Source organism: Gossypium raimondii, chromosome 10 (assembly GCF_025698545.1).
Source record: "Gossypium raimondii isolate GPD5lz chromosome 10, ASM2569854v1, whole genome shotgun sequence".
Lineage (NCBI taxonomy): Eukaryota > Viridiplantae > Streptophyta > Magnoliopsida > Malvales > Malvaceae > Gossypium > Gossypium raimondii.
In genome coordinates, this window is record NC_068574.1 from 56,556,762 (window position 1) to 56,573,825 (window position 17,064).

Here is a 17,064-nt window from a genome sequence, read left to right on the forward strand (position 1 = left end):
AAAAGTTATTAAATTAGAGCATTAAAAGGTAAATTGTTTATCAACAATTTCTTAGTTTAGTGAAAAAGCATTTGTATTATCACTTAAAATTTAAGTTCAATCCCTAATAACACCACCTTTCCTTTTGGGTATTTAATCTTCCACGCTTAAAGAAAATGATCAAATATTATTCGAGTTAAACAGACTTATTATTTTTACATTCTATTTTATAATGTATAAAATTTATTTATTTTTAGAAATTATAAATATAATTACAATTATAATTTTAATCTAAACAATCCAAATTATTATAATTAATATTGATATTACAATAAAGGATGAGATTTATAATTGAAATATACTCAAATTTTATCCAAAAATAAATTAAACTGAACCATTATTACTCTATTATTGATCTATTGAATTAGGGTCCTACTTAGGTGAGAGTGAAGTGCAAATGGCTAGCATAGGCTTTAATATGCTTTGGGTGAATTATTAACAAAAATAATTGATGTTGAATACATTCCACTCCAAAATTTATTATCTTAAAAATTTAATAGGAAAGAATAACTTAAATTACTATCCTCCCAAAATTTTAGCTTTTAGTCGATTTGATAGCGAGTTTGGATGGACGATGTGTTTAACTTTCTTTTTCTCTCATGCTACAGTATCTAATCTCATCGCCACCGCTGTTTTTACATTAACCGCAAGTAAACACATCGCTCATCTAAATCCACCCTGAGTCTTAACTTGATTGGTATCGATATTGTTACTAGTGCAAGAGGACGTGAGTTCGAGTGCATTATTATATTATTTAAGGGTTGGGGTTGGACTATGGATAATTGTAGGCATTGTATAAAAAAAAGAACAAATACATTATCTTATATTTAAGTCCATATTTAATATATTCTCTAATTTAATTTAATTTCAATTAAACTATTTTTAATTTAAATTTAATAGTAAGAAAAATATTAATTACGAAACATTTATTTTGTTTTTGATCCTTATACTGTCTATACTTTTATAATTTAATCATTTTTCTTTTAGTCTAAAAATTTAGTCTCTTTACTTTGATTTGAAATTAAAATCCAATTGTTAACACTATAAATGTATATTTTTTGTTAAATTTGAACATATCACATTTTAATATTCAAAGTTTTGATTTAAAATTACAACTTAAGTAGTAACACAAAATCAAATTTAAAAAAGTCCGATTGGACTTTAAATTTTAGGTTGAAATATGCTATATGTTCCTCTACTTTTCATAAATTAACAAATTAAATTGAATACTTTTATTTCTAGGAATTTAGTCACTTTACTTTTCAGGTTTATAACCATGCCTATTTTTTAGTTACATGACTACCAAGTGAGTATTTTTATTATTTTAAAATATTACGCCAAAAAGTTTAACAAAAAAATTAAATGGTTTTAACAATTGAATCTAAATTTTGAAATATAAAATGCAGAGAGACTAAATTTTGAAAATACAAATATAGGGACTGAAATCCAAATTTATGAAAACTACAGGGACTTATAGCATATTTTAATCTGAATTTCAATTCAGATAAATGAAGGACTAAATTATAAATGTCTGAAGAGTACAAGCACTAGATATAAATTAGACCATTTAAGAAGATATTGCAAAATTACTGTGGCAAAATAAAGTTGGAGGGTTTTTATTTTGATAGTGAAATCTTCTCAACCGGGTCCGGTTCTTTTTTATAGATTTCGACATATCGGCCCAAACCCATTAAAATCTATAAACAGTAACCCTCTTATTAAATCCCTTTTTCTTATTTATTTCTTATTAATTTTTTCGTTTTCCAATTATAAATTTCCTCCGATTCTCTTTCTCCTTTGTCTGTCGTTTCTTCTCGCTCGTGGGGTTTCTTTCCTTTTTTTTTTTAATTCAAATTTTCTCTATATTCTCTGCTCTATGTTGTTTTATTCTTTTTACTTGATGAAATCTTATATTCAAATTTTTGGCATATAAAAATTTCCGTTTTTTTGTTGTTTTTTCCTTTCTGGGTTTTGTCCTTCGATCTCAAAACTTTGTTATTTGCTGTTAAATACGTCCTCTCACATCGATTCCGAGGGTTTTTTAAGGTAAGAAGTTGGTCTGATTCCTTTAGATTTAATTAGGGTTTTGTGGTTCCCCCCCCCCCAATTTTCTAATATTATTTCAATGCAAAAGTCTTAAGTTATTCCGGGTTACTTCATTCTTGATTCGGTACAATTAGTAATTCCTTTTTTACGGTGCTAATATTCTTTTGCTTTTGGTGAAATACAGGGATGATGATGAAATGATGAATCAAGCTACTAATACACAAACGTTAGCTTCAGTTGACCCGAACGCTGTTGAGGTAATTTCCCTTTTGTATTGCTAAAATGGCTAAAGAAGTTGATATAAGTAATGGGTTGGGTTAAGAAAGTATTGAGATTGAATACCCAAGGTAATAGTAATTTTTCTAACGAATATGCTTTGGGATTTCAAAATTAAAAATAAAAAGATTGTAGCAGAGCTTGTGATGGAAGTTTTTGATTTATTTAGTTAGATTTTAGCGGTTTAGGTATTTTGGTGGTGAATGGTGTAGCTTCCTGTAGTTACTTTAGCATTGGATGACAAAGATGTTGAAATCGAAAATTGAAGGTAGTAACATTGCTTGTAGATTGGGTTGAATTGTTATGTTAGGGTTATTTGCCTTAGAACTTTTTTTGAAACAAAGAATGTTATGTGTTGTGAATTGGGTTTGAATATAGAACTCAATTAAAAGTTAAAAGGGTTTCATAATCTTAGATTAGAGATGATATTATTGCTTGCAATGAATTTGGTTTGAAGTTCATGAATTGTTTATTTAGGTTTTGGGTTTTTAGGCATTCTTTTCAGGCAGAAATTTCTTGTTCTGAACTAGATTGGTTTACGGTTGGATTATAGAAGTGTTGAAATCTTAAACTGAAAGGATTTGTTTGTAATGAGTAATGAATTGTGTTTGAAGTTTCTATGTTGTTTAGATACCTTACAGTGACATTTTTGGAGTGAAGTTTTCTTGTTGTGAATTGGGTTTGTGTTTACATCAATGTTTTGTTTGAAGAAGGAAAAGTTTTTTCGGTTTTATTTGTGTTTTATTTGTGTATACTACATCCAAGTTAATTGCATATTTTATTATTAATCTGATTTAGGGTTCTGAATTTTGAAGAACCTTATGTTAGATAAGTTATCTATTTTCGTAATAACTGGAATCTGATTCTGTTATTTTTGTTGGTTCTTGCCTTCATATGTCATTCATTAACTTTTGTTTCTTTTTTCTCAGAACCGGTATGTTGTTAATGCAAATCAAGGGCAGACGTCTTTATATGTTCCCTCAACAACTGGTTCAGAAGCTGCATCATGGAACATGTATAGGGTAGAAAACCACCCTGCAGAAAGTGGAAGTTTTTCAAATTCCACTTACCACCATGTGCAGCACAGCGAGCCATCTTCGAGAACCGTTCAGGATGGGTCTAATGCAACATCTCTTGCCACTTCATCGAGCTTAGGAGCAGCAAATACACAACCAGACTATGGTGGCTATACTTCATACTCAAATTCTGCTGGTACTTATTCACATGGGAGCGCAGGTTACCAAGGTTACTATAGTGGTTATCAGCAACAACCTAACCCCTCATACTCTCAGCCAGTAGGAGCATATCAAAACACAGGTGCTCCATATCAGCCTATTTCCTCATTTCAGAATACAGGGTCTTATGCTGGGCCTACAAGTTATTCAAGCACTTACTACAATCCTGGTGATTATCAGACAGCTGGAGGTTACCCAAGCAGCAGTTACACTCATCAGACTACCACATGGAATGGGAGCAATTATGCAAATTATACTACTCAGCAGTATTCAAACTACACTCAAGATTCAAGTGGGGCTTATGCCGCTGGTAATGCAGGTGCAAATTCTTTGCATTATCAGCAGCATTACAAGCAATGGGCTGATTATTACAATCAAACGGAAGTTAGTTGTGCCCCTGGAACAGAAAATTTGTCTGTTGTTAGTACATCCACTCAACTGCCTCAGGTGTCTCAGGTTCCTGGTGTTAGTGGTGGATATCCCACTTCAAACAGCCAAGCCCCGACAACTTTTGCTCCACCTTGGAGGCCAGAGTCCAGTTCATCTCAAACACCATTGTTGCAGGTTTGAGTTTTTGTTGGATGCATGGTCCAGGATTAACTGAATTCATGCATGGTGACGACTTGTTTGAGCTAAGTGACGACTTGTTTGAGCTAACTGCTGATCTTAAAGTGTGCATTCTATCATTATTTTGTTCTGTTTGTGTTTAGGTCTTTTGCTGTATTAGGTATATATATACTATTACTATGGTTGAAGGTGATTGTTTGATGTGTTCTTTTGCAGATATTTTACTTATGTTTCTATTTTGTTAGATTTGAGGTGTAGTGATAAGTGCGGTATTTTGTTTGATTGTTATCGATCAACTTTCTGTTTGATGGGATATATATTTATATCATGGATATTCTTCTTCTCAATATTTTGATAATGAATTTTGGATGCTTCCACCAGGTAAGATTTCATTGTTCCTAAGATGAAGGGTTTTGGAACTTTATAAAATATACTTCCTTTCTTTGAAATGAATTAGAGCATGCTATGCATGACATATTGGGGTAAGTTTGTTACGAAGTTGGCTCCTTAGACTGACATTCCTCTCTCTGTGGTAAAATCGAGACCATTGTTAATTTTGAATCTAAAATTTCCTGAGGAATTAACCCTTTGTTGTGACTTTAAGACAATACACTGTTGGCATAATTATTATTTATATACATTTTATTTTTTAGTTTGATGATGTTTTTATGGCCTAGAGTTCTATTGAACCACAATATGTTTAGCCGTGTTGTTATGATGTGAGTATGATTAGTTCAAATTCCTCAGTTCTCGCTGCCTGTGAGAAGGTAGTGTTTTTTTGCAAGGAGAACCGTTGCTCGTTCTTTTCAATACTCTACTGGTGGAATCCCACTCCTGCTGCATTCTCTAACCAAAGAATGGAGTGATGTATGTACTGATAACAACATTTCTAAAGGATTTGCTTAAGCGAGTAGAGGGATAGGAATGGATTTGTATATAAACTGTTATCAAAGTAAAGCTTGTTGTGTGTGCTGTGATAATAGTCCTGATTCTATTGCATGCTTCCCTTTGATATCTGATCTTTTTAAAATGTTTTAATTATTTTTTATTTTTCATGAAATACTCCTGAATAAGAATGCATTTATATTCAGAAGCCTAGAGTGTCTTATATGGTTAAATGCATTTATATTCAGAAGCCTAGAGTGTCTTATATGGTTCATCCAGATTGTAAGGTGGGTTTCATAGTACGGTTGGACAAGGAAAATGATAAATTTATGTAATTATATTATAGTGCATCAGGAATTTTATTATGTGCTTCTTGTTGCTATATTATGTTAATAGTACTTTGTGGATGCCTATTACTTAATCTCTTTTTCATCTTTTTGTGCACTTTTTGGTCAGCCTGGTGCAACTGTCACTGGTGCTTATGATAGTTACCGCACACATGGGGCTCCAAGTTTTCAAAATCAGCATCCTAGTCCTGTACAGCCACATTTTGTGAAGCCTTTGGAATCCAAATCTTCATATGGTAACTTTCAGGAACAGCAAAAAACTGCTTGCCCTCAACTTCCCAATTTACAGTATCCTGTGGCTCAGCAGGCACCTCAAAATTACCAACCACCTACGCAAACCGTTCAATCATTAGAGACACAAAGGGTAAGCAAACTACAGATTCAAACAAATCCCAGAATTGCCTCTAATTTGCCATTAGGTTTACCAAAATTGGACAAAGAGGGCCCCAACAACAATGCAATAGCAAAACCTGCTTATATAAGCGTTTCCCTGCCAAAATCCAGTGAAAAAGTGTTGTCCAATGATGCAGCTGATACCGTACTTAAGGTAAGCTTTCTGATGTAATTGGATAGTTTTTTTTCTTCAAAATAAACACCATATAATTATCCTACTAGGATTTTCTATACAGAAATGAGGTGAGTAAGAAAACTGCCTTCTGCCACCCAGGTTGAGCATCTGCATAGTAGTACCTGAAACATATATACTTTTTTTAATCTTAATTTCTTTGTTGCCTGAAGCTCTGCAACTAGATCACTCATTATTGGCATAGTTTGTTATGAGAGTAAATTTATTGCTCTCTTAGAAAGTGCTTGAGTGTTATAATGTTACAGGATTTGACAGCATGGTAGAAGTATTTCCATGTACATTGAAAAAACTTGAACACCATTGGTCTGCAAATCAATGATGATGTGCCAGTCTAGCTGTTCTACATGCTAAATTTGGTGATAGATGCCTAGAAACTTTTTCTTGAGTTCTGAACTTGTTTTATCATGATTAATATGTTTGTTTGAATAATGAGGATTATTTAGCTTTGCTGTGTCTGTAGATATATCTGGGATGTTAGCATCTGATATAAGAATCCAGATACTTGCTTCATAGAAAGGGCATTATTAGATTCAAACTTAAATTTGTAGTTTGCAAGACGATTCTAACTTTGTTGAATTAATGTTGTTTCAAAATGTTTATATGCATGCATATTTGTCAGTGTTTGGCTGCGCTTGGTGTGTTAATTGCTCATCCCCTATTTTCTGGTAGTCCTGTTATTCATTTGAGAGGCAATCTTCCTTTTTATATTTGGCTCCTAAGACCAGATATGGCTAAACTTGCTTGATCACGCGGTGCTGAATTAAAATGCATCTTTGCAATGTGGCAGATGATGATTTTGACATAAATCACTCTTGGAAATTGTTCTTAAGTCCTTTATTCTCTTAGATTTAGATTGTATAGTTTAGTTATAAGCGCCCTCAACTGCCCCCTGCTTCCCTATGAAAAAAGAAAAGACTTGTCATGGTTTACATATGTTAGATTTTTGAACAACAATTGATGGCTGCTTTATTGCTTTCAGGCTGGTGTGTTCCCAAAATCATTAAAGAGTTATGTTCAAAGGGCGTTGGCTCTATGTAAGGATGAAAAGCAATCGGCAGCATGCCAGGAAATCATGAAGGAGGTGAGGGTTTTCTTTTAAATAAAATTTTGGCAGCTGTTATTCAGGATTATGTGCATGATGAATTGTTTTCTTTCTTCTCTCTGTTTTTTTTAAAGTTCTACTCATGCCATGTTCATCAAGCATTCATTAAGAGTTTGGGTTAATGAATTCTTAATATGCTTGTAACTACAAGTTGTTTAAATGAAGAATATAAGTGTTTCACTACAGAAATATCATCTTTACAAATTGACAGAGCAAGGAGGCTAGCTTGAATCTTAGGATAGCCTTTAGCCACAGAGCTGACCTTGCCTTGTTGATTGTCTATATGCATTTAAAAGAGGGTACTGGGTCCACTAGAAAGGAAGATTGAGAAAGTGATTCATGTGCCTAGCTTTATGGACTGATTTTTGACAACTTTTTGACTTCCTACGTGTTTGCTATTATGTTTCTTTATAAGGGATGCTTTGGAAAAGGTTTTTTTGTGGTAGAATTTAGCTTTAAAGTTATCGAGATTAATTGGTTTCTTTATATTTTGGGATATTTTGGTGTACTTGATTTCATTATTGTCTTTTTATTGTTCTACTTGCCATGAATCTGTACTTTTCTATTTTACGCTGGATGCATGTTATGTTTTAACTTTGTCCTTCACCTCCTCCTGTTCTCTTTCAGATAATTACCAAGGCAACTAGTGATGGAACAATTCATACACGAGACTGGGATGCCGAGCCTCTCTTTCCAATACCAAATACAGATATGACTGATAAGAAGTATCTATTCTTGTTCCCTATCTAAGCTCGATTTTTTGCCTTGCTTTTATTTGGAAATATATGGCATTCACTTAGGTTCTAGTAAATAACTTGTTCTGCCTCAAGCCTTATGCCTCTCTTCCTTTCTCTTTTTATCTTCTCACAGCAATTCACAGAATCCAACCCCTGTTTCTTTATTTTCAAAGTACAAGAAGAGTCCAACTAGACGGACCAAGAGCAGGTGGGAGCCTTTAGAGGAGAAATCAGTTGACAAATTGGGTTCTCTCAACAATTATGCTGCAAAATATAGTAGCCGAGTTCCTCTTGATGAAAAGGACAGAAAGGTAGCATTTCATTCCATTGCATTTGTTCTTTTGTAGCAATTCTATGCTAGGGTTGATGCTTTTTTTTTTTTGGTGGTAGGTGTTTAGTGATATCATTGGTTCTTAAGGCATTGCTTCTGCTACAAATAATTTAATGAGCTCTTTGTTGAATTATTGTGCAGCCCATAGGAGCAAGTTCTGAGGGGAAGACTGATGTTATGAAAAAGATTAGGTTTCCACAGATGGAGCAGAAATCTGCTAGTAAAACTATTCAAAGACAAGCAAAGAGGCAGCGTCTTGCAGATGCTAGTGCTGCTGATAATGGTGATGCATCTAGTGATAGTGACAAGGAACAAAATTTAACAGCATATTATTCTGGTGCTATTGCACTAGCTAATACCCCAGAGGAAAGAAAGAGACGGGAAAATCGTTCTAAGCGTTTTGAGAAAGTGCAAGGAAATCGAGCAGAAAGTAATCACTTTAAGGCCAAAAATGCGGGCACTGGAAATCTATATGCTAGAAGGACTACTGCTTTGGTGCTTAGCAAGAGTTTTGAAGATGGTGGCAACAGGGCTGTTGAAGACATTGACTGGGATGCACTAACTGTGAGAGGAACATGCCAGGAAATAGAGAAACGATACTTGCGTCTTACTTCTGCTCCAGATCCCTCCACTGTAATCATCAATATTTATAATTTTGTTGTCATAATCTTTGCATTCCATCTTTTGAATTATTTAGAAAGAATGATGCCATATTTGCATATTTGAGCTTCCTCATCGAATTACAGGTAAGACCAGAAGAAGTTCTGGAAAAAGCTCTGCTTATGGTTCAAAATTCCCAAAAGAACTACCTTTATAAGTGTGATCAATTGAAGTCTATTCGCCAAGACTTAACTGTCCAAAGAATTCGTAACCATCTAACAGTAAAGGTATATCTGATGCATATCCTTTGGGAGAATAAGACGTGTTTATGTTGATGAGGGTTTCTTTTTTAAAACTGATAATTCCTGGATGTTGTTCTGATTTTCAAGCATAATTTCACTGCTAATCAGGTTTATGAAGCTCATGCTCGATTTGCTTTGGAAGTTGGGGACCTGCCTGAGTATAATCAGGTTTGCACTTCGATTCATTTTATTATAATTTCTTTTCTGGAGTAGCTTTTTTTGAAATATGTAATGTATAATCGTGGTTTGTTAATGGGACTAAATTCTGTCTTTACATAATTGTTATGTTTTCAGCCTTTTGTTCATCAGATGTGGCCGAATGCTTGCCTCCAAACTATTAGTTAGCCTTGTCTGCCAAGTTAAATTAGCATACTGTGCTTTTACAAAAATGCTGATAAAACACATGGCTAAAGTACTAAAAGAACTCTTATCCTTCTATATACCCAATTACACCCTTTATCTGTTACTTCTGTTCTTTTTTTTTTTCCGGCCAAAACCATTACTTTTGCTTAAGCAAGCCCTTTGTGCATGAAAACTAAAAAATAAAAAGCTGTTACACATAGGAGTTTAACTAACAAAAATAATAATTTAAGAGCTTTATTAGATAAAAATTGTACTTTGAGGGCTCAATTAGACAAAAATGATATGTTAAGGTGTTTATTGAGTATGATTATCTAGAATATTTTGAAAAGTGCAAGGGATTTTCAAGAGTTTTAGCCTAAAACGCACATATGGACACTAGTGAGTAGTGTGTATAACTATTGTTTGAAACATTACCATATTGCTAGGTTTTTTCTCTTTTGGGGGCATTATTGTTGAGTAATGTTTTATGTAGCCAACACTCTTCTAGTGGGTCATGTGCTCTAGATGTTTCAAGGTTAATAAATTGTGGACATTTGTCAAGATGTAAGCTAATATCTGAGACTTTGTCTTTACTAGTGATTAGTATGTTTAACTATTGCATAAAACATTAGCATATTGCTAGTTTTATCTCTTTCAGTGACATTATTGTCAGTATGTTTAATATTGCTAGTTCACCATACGTTCATCCTTATTTTCAGAAATTTGTGAACGAATCGCCAAAGGATTTGAGTAGTATCTTTCTTTTTTGCCTCTTTTTGGGGTGTAATGCCATTTTAAGTCAGCTGGTGCTTAGCATTCACCATCTTGAATAATTTGGCAACTGATATTTGATGCTGAGTTGGAATGTAAATGTATAAAGATCTTGTGTTACTATCTTACATTTGTAGTCATATTCGCTTTTCTTTCTTTTTCCTCCCATGTGGTCCAGTGCCAATCACAGCTGAAAATCCTTTATGCTGAAGGAATCAAGGGTTGCCATATGGAGTTTGCTGCTTATAATTTACTTTGTGTTATAATGCACTCAAATAACAACAGAGATCTTTTATCATCAATGTCACGGTTAGTTCTGTTGCTTTTCAATGTACATTAAATTTTCCTTGATTGCTTGAATCATTTATGTTATTCTTCAATGAATTTTGATGCAAAATATCCAATTATATCTGATTTCCAGGTTATCTGCTGAAGCAAAGAAGGATCAAGCTGTTCAGCATGCACTTGCAGTTCGCGCAGCAGTGACTTCAGGAAATTACGTCTTGTTCTTTAGATTATACAAAACGGCGCCTAACTTGAACTCCTGCCTTATGGGTAAAGTGTATTCTACTGGGTTATCTCAATGCTAATAACTAATTATATATATCAAAGGAGTGCTAAGGTCTTTCTTGCATTTGTTCCTTTCACAGATCTTTATGTTGAGAAAATGAGATATAAGGCTGTAAGCTGTATGTCTCGTTCTTATCGTCCTCAAGTACCGGTTTCGTACATTGCTCAGGTGCTGGGCTTCAGCAATGGTGTGCTTACAAATGAAGGAAGTGATGAGAAAGAGTCGGATGGATTGGAGGACTGTGTTGACTGGTTAAAGGCACACGGTGCATGCCTTGTTGTGGATAGTAACGGAGAGATGCAGCTTGATGCTAAGGTATCGTAAATCTCATCTGGATAACAAACATATCTAATCATATTAAGCTGTTGATAATTAGCAATATTCCCATCTTGGTACATTCATTAGATCCTTGTGTTGTTTAATTAGCCTGATGATCTGAGCTCTAAATAAAGCATCAAAAGTCCGCTCCCGTAAGAAAAAATATTACTTCATGTCATGAGAGAATATCTTCACAGGAGCAGTCCGACTGTTCCTAATTTCTAACTTTGGGCGTTCACCATTTGCATTGCCCTGTTTGTTTCTCCCTTTTCCCTGTCTCCTCAAGATACCGGGAAGTTTGGTTATGCGTTGCTCTGACCAGTGTTCTTAATGTGCAGGCATCATCTTCGACTATCTACATGCCGGACCCTGAAGATGCTGTGGCCCATGGCGATTCCAGTCTGGCAGTTAACGATTTTCTGACACGGACATCATCATAGCCTTGTACTCCTTTTTAAAAGTGTATTCGAAAGCATTAGTAAGACGATGAAGTGTGAAGCATTTGCCAAATCGCTATCAGAGAAAGAGTGGGAACATTTTGTTTAAGGCGTGGCAAAATCCGAAAGACCCAACATCTGACGACGTTTCTTGTACCCTAAGAAAGAGTATGATCCCATTTGTATACCATGAAAAACTAATTCAAAAAGAACTCAAAATCCTCTCAGAAACGGGTTGCTAAGATGGCAGATTGAGAGAGAGTCGGTTGAGTTAGGCAAGTAGCAATGTAGTTTCTTTTTATTGAGGTTTGTTTTCTGAAAACATATATAGATTCATTCTTTGTTGGTGAAAAGACCGAACATAGATGTATTTCAGGAAGATGATAATAAGGAAAATTAGTCTCCCTGTTTGATATTTGAATGCTTTGGACATTTAAGTTCAGGTTTACCTGAAATTTTTATATTTATTTTAAGTAGTAAAATTTGTTCTCAACAAGGTTTTAATTGAATAAATTATTAAAATATAAAAAGTAAAAGATAAATAAAAATAGAAAAAATTGATTTAATCTGTTTAATTGGTTTTAGTTTATTGGTTTGCGGATCAATCCGTTATCTTTGCCATTTTTTTCTCAAAGCTGGTGTTTGGTAATACTAAAACTTGTAGAAATTATATTTTTGTTTAGTAAGAATTTTATTAGGAATGTGATGAAAAATTGTCCCCATCAAATAAAACTTTGATTTGACCCTTTTATCAAATTTCAGTAATATTTATTATTACCAAGTAAGAAAGCTGTCTATTAGAACTAGACATGAGTTTTGGTTCAATGTGTATTGTTATGTATGAGTTTTGATTTTGTGCGATTTTATACGTAAACTTTTAATTTGATTTAATTTTCACAAATCATTAACAACACTATCAAATTAGTACCATTTTATGTTGATATATTGCATACACAAATAACTATATTAATCCAATACGAAAATAAATATATGTATTCATTTCTTTAAATGTGTATAATTGAATTACAATTCAAATTTCATATATATATATATATAACTGCCTCAAATTAATGTTTATGAATTAAACTATGCATTAGACTAAAGTTGATATTTATCCTTTCTTACCCATTATTTTTGGAAGGTATAAATACTTATTTTCTTCTTTATTCTAAGTTGAATAGAAGCATAGAGGTAGGTGAAGACATAATCGTTTTACATGAAAATAAAAATAAAATTTAAAAATGTGAAAAATTGAGATGAAAGATAATAATATGAAAATATATATATATAAATATTTAAGATAAATTATACCATCAACACTATTAGCATGTCAACTACAAAAACTTCCAATTTCTTACTAACATTATGAAAATTATCTAAATAATAATAATAAAACTTCCAGCTAAGTTTTGCCATTCTTTTGATGCACTATTCAAAGTTTTCCGATATTAAATTTAGTTAAGATTGTTTACAAAATATCCTTTTAACTTTTTCTTCTAGTTGGACTTTACCAGAATTTCAGGCTCGTTTGATAGTTCTGAGCTCGGTCTGACTTGAAAAATGGATTTAAAATTGTGTTCAAACTTGACCCAGATAAAATGCTAAGATTCATACCAATTCAAATTAATTTTTTATATAAATTTTTAAAAAAATATAATATACAACAAATACTAAAAATATTAAAATAAATATTTTCCAACAAATTGAAAACAAATAAAAAATATTTATACTTCAATAACACTAATATAGCTCTAACTTAACAAACAAATGCTTTTAAAATAGTAACAAAATTAACAATAAAACAAGTTATATAATATCTAAATAATAACAACAAAATAATAGTAACATAATAGTGAAATAGTAGCAAAATAGTGAAAAAACAAGAGAAAACAACATATTATTGTCTTTTTGCTAATTCGGGCCGGGCTCAACCAAAAAAAAGCCTTACTCGAGGCCCGATCTGTTTTTTAAACGGATCTTATTTTTTTACCCAAGCTCATTTTTCGAGTCTATATTTTTTTTTCAAGGCCTCCCACTTTTCAAGTAGACCTTTTGACCGACCCATGAACAAGTCTACTCACGATGATTAACATATATTAAGAAAGATTAGTATTCTTGAAATCTTTGGAATTAATTGTTAGATCAAAATGGTTTATTTATAGGAGGATAAAGTAAAAATTCTTTTCTTATTCCTCTCCTTATTCTCTTTTAATTTTTTATCTATTTTTTTATTTTTCTATGTTTCTTTTTATGATTTAATCTTTTTCCCCATTACTAAGTTATCCATCCACATTTATTTTTATGCTTACAATTTTCCTTTCTTTCCCTTAAGTTTTTTAATTATTTGATTGTCAAGAAAGAAAATTATGCTTACTTCAATTAGTTGATAAAACTTAATCAATTTGTTATCAAATCACAGCTGTAATTGTTTTATTTATCTTAGTGTTTTGGGTATAAAAAATAAAAGATTGTATTCACTTTTGCGTAACTGTAATTAGAGCTGTTTATGAGTCGGGTCGAAGTAAAATTTTAGGCCCAATTTCTAGACTCGAACCCGGCCCAAAAAATGGGCCTAAAATTTTGCCAAGCTTAGCTAGAGTAAAATGCTAAAATTCAGGCCCAGCTCACCTGTATTAAAATTTTTTATATTACTATTTTTATATAAAAATAAATTTTATAAATATAATACATCAAATACACTAAACCCAACAAATTAAAAATAAATTTAAAAATATTTATACTTGAATAACACAAATATATGTGTGTAACTTAACAAGCAAATGCCTTTAAAATAGTAGCAAAATTAACAATAAAATAAGAGTTATACAATATCCAAATAATAACAACAAAATGGTAGCCATATAATAGAGAAATGACAACCAATAAGTGGGAAAACAACAACAGTTTTTTTGGGCAAATTCGGGCCGAGTCGAGGCCCGGGCAAAAAAGCTTACCCGAGGGCCGGTTCGTTTAGAAAATAGACATTATTTTTATCTAAATTTATTTTTTGGGCCTATATTTTTACCCAAATCCTTTTACTTTTCGGGTAACCTAACCTATTAACAAGGTCTAGATACAACAAGTCTACAATATATTAATTACTTCCATTTTCAAAGAAAGAAAATATATTCCTGTTAATCACATAATTAAGATTACATCAAAGCTTTATAGAGTGACTTTTCTTATGGAAACATTTTGGACATCAACAAATGATAGACAATACAACAAGAAAGCACATAGATTTACAATGAAATAAAAGAAAAAAAAAAAAAACTCTAAACAAGTCACATTTGTAATTGTGTTTGTCAACATCAATCTCTTTATCCAATGGCTGTCAAACAAGATTTTTCGAGTGTTTCCAAAGAATCTTGTAGTTTGAGTTGCATCTCCAATGGCTAATGTATTTGCATTCTTCCTCCAAACATTCAAGAGTTAAATCAAAGCAGGGTTCACCACATTTGCAACATTTAGGATGATGAGCCTTCTGCACAGATATGAGAGTGTGCTGGTGGTCGTTAGTTATGAAGGTTCTCCCACGCTTGATAAATGGGTAATCCCCAAGAACACAATGGATGTGTGCCGAGTTGTCACAAATTGCACAATGGTAAAACCAAGTATTGGGGCTTCTTTTTTCTTCACAGATATCACAATAGTGATGTTCTGAATAATCATTATCTTCATTGTATCTGAGAGTAAGGAAATGTTTGTCCCCTTCGTGCCAAGCTATTTGTGGTGCCAAAATACATTGATAATGCACCGCAAAACTGCAAGTCTTGCATCCATAAATTGAAACACCATCAGTACTACCACCACAAGCATTACAGGATAGCCCATTAAGTTGGAGGTAAAAGCGAATAGGGTGCTTATGTCCTTGACTTTTGTAGGGCAAATGAATTTCAGCACACCTAACACATATAAGGTCATTACACATATAAACCTCACATTTGTAGGCAAAACCACTGCGCATGAAACGACAAAGTGCACATTTGAAAATGCAATGTGGAATAAGGCTAAGGGGATCTTGGTGGTAGAGAGAAATAACTTGCTTCTTTTTAGGTAACTTAGCACAATATTTGTGGAGAAAGAAGTCACATTCCAAACAACCATAAAAGGAAGTCAGGATGAGTTGACTGCAGCCATCGCAATACCTACGATCCTTAACTTCATTACTTAGTACTAAATTATGTTGATGGCTGAAATGTTGTATCTCTGCATTTATAATTTCTTCTCCAATTTTAGTCGTTTTAACAACGAAAAAGCTTGGATCTAAAGCACCAACGGCCGACATTGCATTAACCTTATCTTTTGACTCAATTTTGTAGTACCATCGAGCATCCTTTAGTGCACAGTTCACATGGATAATGAACTTGCACTTGGAACAATAGTAACTCCCGCTCTCCATGTTCACATCCTCGTGACAAAGTCCACAATCATGTGCTGTACACTCATTGTCTACCACAAAGTAATTATGAGAAATGGGATGGTCATGCCATATGCTTTTGATGAAGCGTGGCAATGCAATGCATTTCTTATGGACCATTAAACTACATGTCAAGCAATTATAAGAAACATAGTTTCCTAAAGTGCCACATGCATCACAATTGAATGACAGGTTTTTTAAACACCTAGTGAATGAGTGTTCATGAGTACTTGGATCCTCAATAATGGGTGGTGGTGAAACACATCCAGTGTGAAGGACAAACTTGCAAATTGAACAGCAATAAACCAGCCCTTCATGTTGGGTTTCTTGGCATATTTGGTAAGGGAGATGGTCACTGTTAAATTGTAAGAATAAAGAATGGTGGCGGTGGCAAGGGTGATTGATTTCAAGAGGTAACTCAAGGCATTTCTTATGTAGGTGAAATCCATAATCAGGAGAGATGTAAACAGAATCTAGTAAGGACTTTTGACATGCAAAACATTGAGCTTTTACAAGTTCTCGGGAATGGCATTCAGAAGAGATTATTGGGACAAGGTGTTGAAGATCTCTAAAGTCATTTTTAAGAACTTTGTATGAAAGAAAAGCACATTTGATGTGAAAGTCTAAATTGCAAGAACAATGATAAAGAAAATTCCAACATATATTATTGCAGAAACCACAAAGAGGGCTACCGTCATCATATGGAGAGCTTGCCTTAAGCTCAAGGTTATGTTTGCGATGAAAGGGATGATTCATCACATCAGGTGCCTCGGCGCAATTCTTGTCAAGATGAAACCCACATTCCATGCAGCTAAACCTTGGACCTAACACTAGCTCTCCACAGGCACTGCAATAAACCTCATTTTCATGGCTTCTCTCTTCATTGAAAATCAGAGGATGCTCATGGCTAAAATGTCGAAGAACTTCCATCTCTCTCGTATCAATGTAAGTTTGTAGGTGTGATAGTTGCTAATGATTTTGCAAAACCAAAATCATTATTATAATATTATGACATATTAATATATTATCGTATTTCACAATTAATTTTATTCAAGAAGAAAAGAATTTTACTTTATTCCTTCTTCAAGTTTATGTTTGTTCTAAATACTTTTACATGGATAACCAATAGCTTATTATACATCATTTTATAAG

At 33.1% G+C, this 17,064-nt stretch overlaps 2 protein-coding genes across 2 annotated transcripts; one reads left to right on the forward strand and one right to left on the reverse strand.

The window, feature by feature from the left end:
* The first annotated feature begins 1,822 nt into the window (after positions 1 to 1,822).
* Positions 1,823 to 11,907, forward strand: LOC105776505 (SAC3 family protein A). Its single transcript, XM_012599184.2, has 14 exons — positions 1,823 to 2,085; positions 2,270 to 2,342; positions 3,291 to 4,160; positions 5,505 to 5,942; positions 6,961 to 7,062; positions 7,711 to 7,808; positions 7,954 to 8,131; positions 8,293 to 8,784; positions 8,898 to 9,038; positions 9,162 to 9,221; positions 10,345 to 10,475; positions 10,588 to 10,721; positions 10,817 to 11,052; positions 11,394 to 11,907. The coding sequence occupies exons 2-14, from the start codon at positions 2,283 to 2,285 to the stop codon at positions 11,493 to 11,495; spliced, it is 3,042 nt and encodes a 1,013-aa protein (XP_012454638.1). The 5' UTR covers positions 1,823 to 2,085; positions 2,270 to 2,282; the 3' UTR covers positions 11,496 to 11,907.
* A 2,826-nt stretch (positions 11,908 to 14,733) lies between these two features.
* On the reverse strand, positions 14,734 to 16,837 carry LOC105775074 (uncharacterized). The gene has a single exon (XM_012597613.2). It carries the CDS (start codon positions 16,717 to 16,719, stop codon positions 14,827 to 14,829), a length of 1,893 nt encoding a protein of 630 aa, XP_012453067.2. The 5' UTR covers positions 16,720 to 16,837; the 3' UTR covers positions 14,734 to 14,826.
* Between the last annotated feature and the right edge of the window lie 227 nt (positions 16,838 to 17,064).

Excerpts from the sequence above, each read along its gene's own strand:
- LOC105776505 (XM_012599184.2), top strand. The coding sequence starts at position 2,283 with ATGATGAATCAAGCTACTAATACACAAACGTTAGCTTCAGTTGACCCG. Across the intron at positions 10,476-10,587 it reads CTTTTATCATCAATGTCACG|GTTATCTGCTGAAGCAAAGA; the intron begins GTTAGTTCTGTT and ends TCTGATTTCCAG. Across the intron at positions 10,722-10,816 it reads CTTGAACTCCTGCCTTATGG|ATCTTTATGTTGAGAAAATG; the intron begins GTAAAGTGTATT and ends TTCCTTTCACAG.
- LOC105775074 (XM_012597613.2), bottom strand. The coding sequence starts at position 16,719 with ATGGAATGTGGGTTTCATCTTGACAAGAATTGCGCCGAGGCACCTGAT.